Source organism: Candida oxycetoniae (genome assembly GCF_023343755.2).
Source record: "Candida oxycetoniae strain CBS 10844 chromosome Unknown scaffold13, whole genome shotgun sequence".
Taxonomy (NCBI): Eukaryota; Fungi; Ascomycota; class Pichiomycetes; order Serinales; family Debaryomycetaceae; genus Lodderomyces; species Lodderomyces oxycetoniae.
In genome coordinates, this window is record NW_026055409.1 from 22,379 (window position 1) to 34,411 (window position 12,033).

Consider the following 12,033-nt stretch of genomic DNA (forward strand, 5'->3'; position numbering starts at 1 on the left):
AGATAGAGACCAGACTATCGAGTAGACTATCGAGTAGACTATCGAGCAGAGCGAGATAGTCTATCGATAGAGAATAGATAGAGACCAGACTATCGATAGAGAATAGATAGAGAGTAGACTATCGAGTAGACTATCGAGACTATCGAGTAGACAGAGACCAGACTATCGAGTAGAGAGTAGACAGAGACCAGACTATCAAGTAGAGAGTAGATAGAGACTAGACTATCGATAGAGAGTAGATAGAGACTAGTCTATCGATAGAGGGTAGACCATAGAAAGAGTAGATAGTCGATGGCAAGGAGATAGAGGCCAGGTAAGTGAAATGAGTCACTAGTCAGTGCTGCTCCACTATCTCGCTTCGCCTCGATAGTGTAGAAAGAGTAGTGTTACTAGTCAGTGCTGCTCCACTATCTCGCTTCGCTCGATAGTGTAGAAAGAGTAGTGTTACTAGTCAGTGCTGCTCCACTATCTCGCTTCGCTCGATAGTGTAGAAAGAGTAGTGTTACTAGTCAGTGCTGCTCCACTATCTCGCTTCGCTCGATAGTGTAGAAAGAGTAGTGTTACTAGTCAGTGCTGCTCCACTATCTCGCTTCGCTCGATAGTGTAGAAAGAGTAGTGTTACTAGTCAGTGCTGCTCCACTATCTCGCTTCGCTCGATAGTGTAGAGACTACAAGGGTGTAGAGATATAGAGGTATTGTAGTAACGAGAGAGAAGCCAATAACAAAGATATTCTTTACTGTACACCAATAACACTCAACTCCAAAGTCCATACTCTACGAATATGAACCTTTACCTTGATTTTAGCATTACTACCCTCCAACTCCTTCAAATCTGGTGCATTGATAGTCACGGTAATCCAACCATGAGACCACCAGCACTTTCTCGCAGGTTTTCTCCAAAAAAGCAATAATTTAGTTTGATTCTGATCAACTTTTGGTCGCCTCAGTTGCAGAGATAACGATCGCGATGCAGCTCTCGATGCACTATTTGCCAATTGAGCAATTCTTGATCTTGGTCTCGATCTGCCACTTTTCTCATTACCACCAGTGCCATTTCCATTCCCATTCGATTGAGATGTTACTGGTGTCAATGAGGGTGATTCCGGTGGCGTTGCACCACCAATGCTAGCTTGCTTCTGAGACTGTGTTCTCAAACGGACTAATGATAATGAGGAAATAACACATTTACCCGGCTCTAAACTTCGTGACCCCCATTTGTCCTTCACCTCGAATCCTGAACTGCACAACATGTCAAACAAATGTTGCTCTGCTGGTCCGAGACCTTTACTACTACTATCTTTTTTCTCATTAGCATCTTGGAATCTTTCCATATTTTCACCTGCAAAATCACAATCATTGTCATCGGTATCGAACTTATACCCCAAGCCTGAAAAAATCAACTTGTTCTTCAACAATTCGACACTTACACCGCTTTTCAACTGTTTCATTTCTTCCATAGTCAACCCTGAAATTGGTGGTATTACATAAAAATCCAAATCCTCTCGTAAAACGATTATTGCCGGTTTTGTTTGCAAGATGTTTTCTTGCTGTAATCGAGTGCCAATATATGTAGGAGTAGTGGTGCCAAGTTGCTGCTGCTGCTGCTCTATTTGCTGCTGCTGCTGGGATGACGATGATGGTATTTCCTCCAATTCCTTTTGAGCAGCCGAAAACACATCGATGATATACTGGAAACAGGTTGGGTCGAAATTGACATAAATGACATCATTTTCTGTCAAGTTGGATATTATTTGGCCATTTGCATCAAGAAACACACCATTGGGGAAAAGACATAATAAGATACTTTCAGGTAGACTCATCAATTCATCCCTGGTTATTGTGAAATCTTTACCCCTAATATTCAAATTTATTAGCGAGTTATACTCCTGTACTTCATCCGAACCGCTAACTTGCGTCTCTGAATTAGAAAGGTTGGGCGTCGAGTATGATGACTCTGGCGTCACTTGGGTAATAATATCGTGTTGTGACATCATAAAGTGACCCGCACTAAACAATTGGCTCTTAATCAACAATCAACTCTAGGCTACTAATTCCACTAATACCAACAGATACCAAACCTAATAGGACCTTCTCCCTATATCTAGCCCTGCTATCAACTTTATCCTTGTGCCCAATATGAAAAGAATCTTATCCAATTGATATTTCTTTTGATGGCAATTTTTTTTGTTGCGCTGAGCTCAAAACTGAAATGGGAAACCGTTCGTCAACAGTTGAGGAAAGAGGAAGGAGTAAGGCGGAAAGCGAAGCGGAAAGAGAAGTGGAAAGAGAAGGGGAAAGAGAAGTAGAAAGCGAAGCGGAAAGCGAAGCGAGCAAGTTATCCACCCGAGTGACCAAATACCTGAGTGACCAAACATCTGAGTGACCAAACATCTGAGTGACCAAACATCTGAGTGACCAAACATTTGAGTGATTAAACATCTGAGTGACCGTTTGGAACCATAGTTTGAGTGACCATCCGTAGTTACTGTGCTGGACATATCCTTCAAAGATCCCTTTCGGTTGGAACCCTAGTTTGAGCGACCATTTGGAACCACCTGAGCGACCGTTTGGAACCCTAGTTTGAGCGACCGTTTGGAAACATCTGAGTGATCGTTTGGAACCACCTGAGTGACCGTTTGGAACCACCTGAGCGACCGTTTAGAACCACCTGAGTGACCGTTTGGAACCCTAGTTTGAGTGACCGTTTGGAACCACCTGAGCGACCATTTGGAACCACCTGAGCGACCGTTTGGAACCCTAGTTTGAGCGACCGTTTGGATCGTTTGGAACCATAGTTTGTGTGACCATCCGGGGTTACTGTGCTGGAAATATCCTCCAAAGATCCCTTTCGGTTGGAACACCTGAGCGACCGTTTGGAACCCTAGTTTGAGCGACCGTTTAGAACCACCTGAGCGACCGTTTGGAACCCTAGTTTGAGCGACCGTTTAGAACCACCTGAGTGACCGTTTGGAACCCTAGTTTGAGCGACCATTTGGAACCACCTGAGTGACCGTTTGGAACCCTAGTTTGAGCGACCGTTTAGAACCACCTGAGTGACCGTTTGGAACCCTAGTTTGAGCGACCATTTGGAACCACCTGAGTGACCGTTTGGAACCCTAGTTTGAGCGACCGTTTAGAACCACCTGAGTGACCGTTTGGAACCCTAGTTTGAGCGACCATTTGGAACCACCTGAGTGACCGTTTGGAACCCTAGTTTGAGCGACCGTTTAGAACCACCTGAGTGACCGTTTGGAACCCTAGTTTGAGCGACCATTTGGAACCACCTGAGTGACCGTTTGGAACCCTAGTTTGAGCGACCGTTTGGAACCACTTGAGCGACCGTTTGGAACCCTAGTTTGAGCGACCATTTGGAACCACTTGAGTGACCGTTTGGAACAATAGTTTGAGTGACTGTCCGGAATTATCCTCAGAGTAACCATTTGGAACCACCGTCTCAGTGACCCTCTGAAGATCCCATTCAGTTGAGCTTCTTGCAACTGTCTGGAATTACTCTCTGTATAACCATCCGAGTAGCACGGATTTGATCCCATTTGGCCCGATTTTTCAAAAAAAAATGCAGCCATGTTATCGCAACGACAAACAGGGCCCATACAACAATTTCCAAGAATCTGTAGAGACTCAATCAAGAAATATATGGGAAGAAGATGGTGCAAGTGACAACGAATCTAGCGTTAGACTTGCCAATAACGAGATTATACGACAGCATCAGAAACAAGGGTATGTAGATGGTCTCGCGGCACACCAAGAGACACTGCTACAGATGGGATTCGACGATGCCTTCCCACACGGTGCTCAATTGGGTATTGACGTTGGTCGAATACTAGCCAGGGCGAAAATCAACCAAGAGATAAAAGAGGTGGATAGCAAGGAGGTGCAAAATAACAAGGATTTGTTCAATGAAGCAAAGAGGGCACTACATATTACGAATATCTTGGATCAACGCTTTTTCGATACCGAATTGAATTTATCGCAAAGTCACGAATTGATCAAGAAGTGGAATAGTAAAACCACTCGATGATTTAACATCTCTTGATGTATCCTACTAATCCTCATCTACTAGTAGGCATATCGTTACCAATTTCATTACTCAAATTGTCGTATAACGTAGTCATTCTTTCTTGAAACTTGGTGCGATCTTTACACCATTCAAGCCAAATTTCACTAATCAAATATTGAGTTTCTTGAAACATAATAAATTCTTTAAAGCAACACTGCTTAATTAGCCAGTCTTTATTTAATTGTTGAAAGATTTCTTGCTTATCGTTTATTATCAATTGTCTTAATCTTGTAATATCTGCTCCTCGAGAATCGGCATTTTCTGTATTCAATTTCTTAAACTTGGCCTCATTTTCCTTTATACGTTTATTCAAACTCTCAATTTCATTGACTGACAATCTCTTACTTCTTTCGAATAATTCTTGAAGCGAGTAAAGATAATCCATATAGTTTTTGAATTTCTCCAACAGTTTGGTATTGATGATATAACTATCATCTACAATTAATTGCGACGATTTAGTATAAAACTCTCCAATAGACGATAGACTCGAGTTTATTCCTTCAATATCGTTGTTCTGCAAAAAAGTCGTTGTCGTTGTCGTTGCCGTCGCTGCTGCTGCTGCTGCTGCTGCTGCTGCTGCTATTGTTGTTGTTGTTGTTGTTGTTGTTGTTGTTGTTGTTGTTGTTGTTGTCGTTGGTGGTGGTGGTGGTAGTGGTGCCCCTGACCTCTCCAGTGGGTATATCGCTAGATCCAATTGTTTGAATTGATTAACAATTTCTACAAACTTTTGATTATCAAAACTCATTTGTTGCTGTCTTCTTTCGTGTCTTTCAATAATGATTATGATCTTTACCCATTTATCAATAACAGATTTTATGTTTTGCTCTGCTAAAGCCCAGTTTGCTAAAAACTCTTCACCAATCACCGGCCACACTGTATTTATAAAATCGGTTTGAATTTTTTCACCTTTGAACTCCAACGAATAGTCGATTTTGGCTTGTTTCTTCCAAGTGGTTAGATCCGTCGGCACAGAAAGAAAAGATTGTACTATTGGTTCTTCTCTAAACACTGGGTGTTTGATCAACTGGTTCAAGAACCGGTGCAATCCACGACGACGTCTTTGTAAAAACTGGGAATCCGGCGAAGCCCCTACTAAAGTCAATTAGTATAAAGAACAAATTTTCTCTCAAATGGCTAGTTGTGTTATTATTATACATACCAGTAAACTTCTTTGGTGGCAACCCAGGAATCATTCTAAAGGGATACTTTTGTAACAAGTAATCCAAAAGCCTGGACAATAATGTTAGTACAACTACAACTCCCTCTCCTTTATCTTCGATGCATTAAAACATACCATGCAAAATCGGAATATCTCCTCACTACTTTTTTCTGACCCGATGATCCCCCTTTTCCCAAGGTCAAGCTATGAGTTATTATATAGTTGATGTGCTTGAATAGTAATCCTTCCTTTTCTGGAACTTCCTTTATCTTTATTGGATCTTCTTCAAGTAATAAAGGCTTGAACTCATCTCTAATATCTTCAATGTACTTTTCTATATATTTGGCATTAACTGTCTCTGTCTCGTTGTTGTTGCCGCCATCACTAGTAGTCTTTCCCGAAAGAATGTTTTGAGACTTGGAATGATCAGTAAGCATAGGGTCAACTTTATTCCAATTTCCTCTATTATTAGTATTGTTGTTATTATTATTATTATCCTCGTCATTATAATCATCAGCATTGGCATCATTTTCTTGATCAGCATCGGTTCTTGAAGAGTTTCCCATTAGTGGATCATTAAAAATCTCTTGTTCCTCTTCCTTCTTGATCAACTTGATGAAGTTTGCCGGTAATTCGGGTAAGTTATTCAACCTGAATTGCAAAGTAACAAAATCGCCTGATCCAGGTACATCAATTTCTAATGCAATTAAACCCAAAATTTGGTAAAATTTTTGAGCCAAAGTAATTGGTAACAAGTCATTTTCATATATCACGTCTAATAATCTCGATTTCTGGTAACTGGTTATATAGTTCATTTGAATCAATTTATCCAAAATGTGATACTCTAAATCGTGAATTGTTGAAATTTTGTTCAACAACTCAGAGTGTAAAAGCTCATATGACTGCGGGATATTGGAAATAACAGTCTTCTGCCTTGGACTTGAAGAAGAATTGGCATTGTTGAGTAATAATTGCGAGGAAGTCAAATACATTGAAGGAAATTGATTTTGAAGGGGTGCCTTATTAAAAGATGTTTCAGTCCCCTCAGGAGGTTCGTTCCACTTACTTGTTGAAGACCAGGGGTCAACTTCTTCACCCGTATTAAATAGACCGCCACTCATCTGAGAAATATACCCTAAAAAGCCTCTCTATCCTTGACTACAAGTGCTTTCTAATTCAACTATAAGTTGTACTTGTCCTTGTACTTTTTTTTATCGTTTCGTTTCGAGTGAAAAAATGTCAACGGGGCGAGAACGGGGCGAGGATCCGGCGAGGATGCGGCGAGGATGCGGCGACAGGTGAGCAAGAATGGGGCGAAGATGGGGCGAAGATGGGGCGGGGATGGGGCGGGGATGGGGTGAGAACGGGGCAACGAGTAGGGAGACGACGAGAGGGAGATGACGAGAGGGAGATGACGAGATAGAACCAATAGAGTGTAAATAATTAGTGTTGGTGGCAGCTAGTATGCTCCACTATCGAGCAGAGCGAGATAGTGGAGCAACGCTTAGTAGTTTAGTAGCTTATTACAACACTATGGAGCAGAGCGAGATAGTGTTGGTCAGTGCTGCTCCACTATCGAGCAGAGCGAGATAGTGTCGACAGTGTTGTTTAACAGTGCTGCTCCACTATCTCGCTTCGCTCGATAGTGTCGATAGTGTCGGTGTCGATCCTACTTAAAGTCTTGCTAATTTCTTTTCAGCCTCTTCCTTTAAATCCTCTTGATCACTTTCCTTCAATTCCTTCAAAATATCAATACAGATTTCCTTCACGGGAGGTCGATACATGGCCAAAAACTGCAACGCCAAAAACCCAATGTTTGAACGAGCAGGATCATAGCATAATGATTTGATCTTATGCAACATCTCTTTGTTTAATGCCGGTAGATCACTTAATAATCGAATGAATATCTTCTTATCACTTGGTTCTATGTAATTGATTGTTGCATCGAGCACTTTGTTTGCCCATTTGTCATATATTGGTGTAGATACTTCATTAGTTGAAACTTGGAAAACCGTTTTATCCGTCTTCAGTAATAAACGATCTTGTTGGAAAACTTGCTCACTAAACCATTCTTCACTTAGCCATTCAATTACCACATCAACTCTTGAGTGAATATTCTCTACAAAATAATTGAATAGCGCATCTCGTATCATGTTACTCATTTCGCTTCTATTTTCATCATCGGGACTTTTCTCTAAAACACCATCTTCTTCAGCTTTGGTTCGCATTCCACGAGTGGCTAATCTCGTCAACAAAAGAACCCAAGTATCTTTGTTAAATGATTTAATAGCAACTTCTTTCAATTGCTCGCTTATACTAGGCTCTTCTTCTCCTTGGCTTTTAAGTTGTAACGTTTCCTTTGAAATACCATTGTTCTTGGTCATAACAGGAGGTGCTTTTGCCAATTTGAAGAAATTATCGATTATTATTGACAAGTGGATCTTTTTGTCCTCAAACGACAAATCCTTTGGTGGTGGTAACGAAAACAATGGTTCATCTTTAAACTCATCCTCATCAAATCCATCCTCCTCCTCATCAAAATCATCATCAAAAGCATCTTCTTCGTCTTCTTCGTCTGCCCCATTTCCCTTTTTATCATATTCTTTCTTCTCTCTCTTTATCTTTTTTCTTCCTTCTTCTTCCACCCCATCTTCCACTGTTGTACCTACACGTTTTCCGGTCCCAAACCCTTCTAAGGAATCGGTTTCTCTCTTTATGGAAACAACAGGGTGTATTGGTTTAGACACCGCATCCTTGTACCTCTCACCAACAATCTCCAATGCTTTAGTTAGTCTTTGCACTGAAGCTTTGCGCAATGCATTCAATACCATCGTTGCAACCATACCGGAGTTGGCAATTGCACTAATGTCAAACTTGTTCAACGGATCATTACTTCCCAATAATGTATACAAATGGGCATAATCCAATACTTTGATCTTTTTAGAAGCACTATAAAACCCTTCAAATTTTCTTTTCCGAACATTGGGCTCTTCTTTATTGAAAATGTTCATTTTCCGAAGTTCATTCCCTCTATCGAGCAATAGATTCATCTTTTGTTCAAGTACACTTTTAAAAGCACTGGGTATTAATCCGGCTTTTTTGGCAAAGCTAATGAGTATTCGAATACTTCGATCAACATACTTTTTAGCAAGCTTGTACAGTTCCAAACTTTGGTAATTAGATTGTAGCTTACTATTTGTATCATAATTCTCAATTGCCTTTAACAAAGGGGTTATAAGTTGAGGTTTCTTTTTCAAAATGGTTACACTATGATTTAAAGTAGCCGTTACCAATGGTGGTATAATTATATCCAACAGGAAAACTTTTAACACCAAGGAGAATAACGTGCTTGCCTCGTATTCCATGTTTTGGTATTTGATCAAAGAATGATCGGGACGCACGTTATTCAACGAATATCCACCACCACCATTTCCACCTCCATTTATGGGCTCTCCGATTATTTGGGTTTTCGACTGAAAATCGATAACAGTCATCAAAAACTTCAATAGGTCCAATTTTGTGCCAATATTCCTCTTTAAATCATTTTCATCGCTATCGGCTTTTTCCAAAGGGTAAGGTGTTTGAAACTTATTGACCAAAGAGTTTTTCAACTCGGTTAGCTTGCTCCATATTTGGTTGCAATTATCATTCTCACTAACATAACGAAACACCAATTTATAAACGATGGTCGAGATATCGATCAATTGACGAAAAGTATCGACATCGAGATGTTGAGTTTGGATCTTGCTTTGTTGTCCCTGCTGCTGTAATTGTTGATGCTGGTGCTGTAAATTAGTAGGTAGGTCAATTAGAAAGATCAAGGCATCTAGAGAATCGATCGCCAACTCTACTCTTTCGTTGCTCTTCAAACTAGAATTGATATTGTTGATAAAGGTATCATACATAAAGTGAACACCCCATTGCCTTACTGGATATACCTGATTCGGATTGTTTATGATGGGCAAAATTTGTTTATAAACCGTGACAAAGATTTCCGGTTGTGAGATAGTCAACTGTTTCGCAGTGTTTAGTTGACTAACGACTAAATCTGCTGGCTGTGGAGATGCCGACATTTTAAAAAAAAAAAATTATAGAAAGGGGGTGGATGGGTTAGATTGTTAACAAGTAAAAGTAAAAAAAGCAAAGGGTAGAAGTACAAGACAAGCAAGGGGAAAGATGAAAAAAAAGACCAAAAACGGGGAGTAGGAATTCCAAGTAGGGAATACCTTTAAACAGCCAAATACAATGTCTATCCACCAGCTATTCTTGATCAACAATCTTCAAAATCCTTGAAACTTTGGAAATTCTTTTTTCTTTTTTCGTTGGCGATGAGGAGATGGAAGAGGTCACGTGGCGAGCACCACTAGGGAGCGAAGCGAGCTAGTGGAGCGAGCTAGTGGAGCGAGCTAGTGGAGCGAGCTAGTGGAGCAGTATGTAGAGAGTAGAGAGCAGCACCACTAGGGAGCGAAGCGAGCTAGTGGAGCGAGCTAGTGGAGCAGTATGTAGTATCAACAGTGTGCTCCACTATCGACACTAGGGAGCGAAGTGAGCTGTGGAGCAGTATGTAGTATCAACAGTGTGCTCCACTATCGAGAAGAACGAGATAATGTCGATAGTGTCAATAGTGTCGTTGATCTCTATCAGCGTGCTCCACTATCTCGCTCTGCTCGATAGTGTGCTATTGTCGATAATGTCGATCAGCGTGCTCCACTATCTCGCTCTGCTCGATAGTGTGCTATTGTCGATAATGTCGATCAGCGTGCTCCACTATCTCGCTCTGCTCGATAGTGTGCTATTGTCGATAATGTCGATCAGTGTGCCCCACTATCTCGCTCTGCTCGATAGTGTGATAGTGTCGATGATAAAAAAAGGGTACAAGACATGCAAGGGGGGAGTATGAATCATTGAGAAATTTGTTAGTCTTTTAAAAGTATTATGAGATGGAGATGATTGAATAGAATGCAAAAGAGTTGGTAGACTTGCTTAATCAAGAAAAGAAAAGTAACGGTCACGTGCTAGATTATGGAAAATTTACTCTGTGTCACGTGATACAAAAGGTGAACAAAAAGCAGGTTCGTTTCTACTAGAGTACTTATCGAATACTTTTATCGAGTACTTTCTACTGAATACTTTTATCGAGTACTTTATACTGAGTACTTTCTACTATCTCTAAAGGAAACCACTAGAGTACTTTTATCGAGTACTTTATATTGAGTACTTTCTACTATCTCTAAAGGAAACCACTAGAGTACTTTTATCGAGTACTTTATATTGAGTACTTTCTACTATCTCTAAAGGAAACCACTAGAGTACTTTTATCGAGTACTTTATATTGAGTACTTTCTACTATCTCTAAAGGAAACCACTAGAGTACTTTTATCGAGTACTTTCTACTATCTCGTTCCTCGATAGTAGATACCACCTTCTGTCACGTGTGGAAATTGCATTTAGCATCACGGGAAAAGCAGTATAATAGTAAAGATGAAATCGTGACTTTTTTTCTTCTTTAGTTTCTGGTAGCACTCACATTACAACAGTGAGAGAATTGCAAAACAAAATACTTTGGATGGGGAATAAAACTATTGATAGAGCAAGATAGTGGAGTAGTACTGACTAGCTTGTTACAACACATCGAGCAGAGCGAGATGGTGGAGTAGTACTGACTAGCTTGTTATATCACTATCGAGCAGTGCTCGATAGTAGAGCAGCATTGACTAGCTTGTTATATCACTATCGAGCAGTGCTCGATAGTAGAGCAGCATTGACTAGCTTGTTATATCACTATCGAGCAGTGCTCGATAGTAGAGCAGCATTGACTAGCTTGTTATATCACTATCGAGCAGTGCTCGATAGTAGAGCAGCATTGACTAGCTTGTTATATCACTATCGAGCAGTGCTCGATAGTAGAGCAGCATTGACTAGCTTGTTTCAACACTATCTCGCTCTCCTCGATAGTAGAGCAGCATTGACTAGCTTGTTACAACACTATCTCGCTCTGCTCGATAGTGGAGCTGCTACCCACATCTAAAGGGCAATGTTATTTTTAAAAAGAGACATCCACTTAAGCACAATGTTAGAAGCTATCTCATCCGAGTGCAAAAATATTGTAAACACTATCATCTGAGATCAACATCCCCACTATATCGCTCTGCTTGATAGTGGAGCAACACTGACTAGTTGCCACACACACTCGGTAGCTTGTTACAACACTATCTCGCTCTGTTTGCTCTGCTTGATAGTGTCGCTAGTATCGCCAGTCAGTGTTGCTCGATAGTGTCGGTGGCTGCCAGTCAGTGTTGCTCGATAGTGTCGGTGGCTGCCAGTCAGTGTTGCTTAACAGTGCTGTTCCACTATCTCGCTTCGCTCGATAGTGTCGATAGTGTTGGGAAAAAGAATACCAAATAGGAGTAAAAAATTGATAAAATTGTCAATGATAGACTATCGAAAATTTTTAACGAATTTTGTTCCCAAATTGGAACTATTACTGTTTTGGGAACTTTTTATCAAAAATATATATCACAACGGTCAACTTAAAAAAGAGGGGGAAAACAAAGGAAAAAATACACGTTTTTCCATTTCCAATCGACACTATCGAGCGACACTATCGAGCACACTAGCTGCCACTGACACTATCGACACTATTGAGCAGAGCGAGATAATGGAGCACGCTAACAACACTATCAAGAGCGAGATAGTGGAGCAGCAGTTAACAGCAACACTATCAAGAGCGAGATAGTGATATAATAAGCTAGTAAGTGATGCTCAACAGTGATATAACAAGCTAATAAGTGCTGCT

The 12,033-nt window shown here is 40.6% G+C and overlaps 5 protein-coding genes across 5 annotated transcripts; 2 read left to right on the plus strand and 3 right to left on the minus strand. All coding sequences in view use genetic code 12, as the record gives it.

Moving 5' to 3' along the window:
* Positions 1–734: 734 nt before the first annotated feature.
* Positions 735–2,992, minus strand: KGF56_002035 (uncharacterized protein; the record flags this gene model as incomplete). Its single annotated transcript, XM_049323221.1, has 4 exons — positions 735–2,007; positions 2,344–2,528; positions 2,666–2,845; positions 2,906–2,992. The coding sequence occupies 4 exons, from the start codon at positions 2,990–2,992 to the stop codon at positions 735–737; spliced, it is 1,725 nt and encodes a 574-aa protein (XP_049180824.1).
* Positions 2,993–3,574: 582 nt separating this feature from the next.
* On the plus strand, positions 3,575–4,039 carry YAE1 (Yae1p; the record flags this gene model as incomplete). The annotated part of the gene is made up of 1 exon (XM_049323222.1): positions 3,575–4,039. The coding sequence occupies one exon, from the start codon at positions 3,575–3,577 to the stop codon at positions 4,037–4,039; it is 465 nt and encodes a 154-aa protein (XP_049180825.1).
* A 31-nt stretch (positions 4,040–4,070) lies between these two features.
* Positions 4,071–6,358, minus strand: KGF56_002037 (uncharacterized protein; the record flags this gene model as incomplete). The annotated part of the gene is made up of 3 exons (XM_049323223.1): positions 4,071–5,170; positions 5,238–5,308; positions 5,373–6,358. 3 exons carry the CDS (start codon positions 6,356–6,358, stop codon positions 4,071–4,073), a joined length of 2,157 nt encoding a protein of 718 aa, XP_049180826.1.
* A 552-nt stretch (positions 6,359–6,910) lies between these two features.
* KGF56_002038 (RNA-processing protein) lies at positions 6,911–9,310 on the minus strand (the record flags this gene model as incomplete). Its single annotated transcript, XM_049323224.1, has 1 exon — positions 6,911–9,310. One exon carries the CDS (start codon positions 9,308–9,310, stop codon positions 6,911–6,913), a length of 2,400 nt encoding a protein of 799 aa, XP_049180827.1.
* An 808-nt stretch (positions 9,311–10,118) lies between these two features.
* On the plus strand, positions 10,119–11,265 carry KGF56_002039 (uncharacterized protein; the record flags this gene model as incomplete). Its single annotated transcript, XM_049323225.1, has 2 exons — positions 10,119–10,131; positions 10,928–11,265. 2 exons carry the CDS (start codon positions 10,119–10,121, stop codon positions 11,263–11,265), a joined length of 351 nt encoding a protein of 116 aa, XP_049180828.1.
* Between the last annotated feature and the right edge of the window lie 768 nt (positions 11,266–12,033).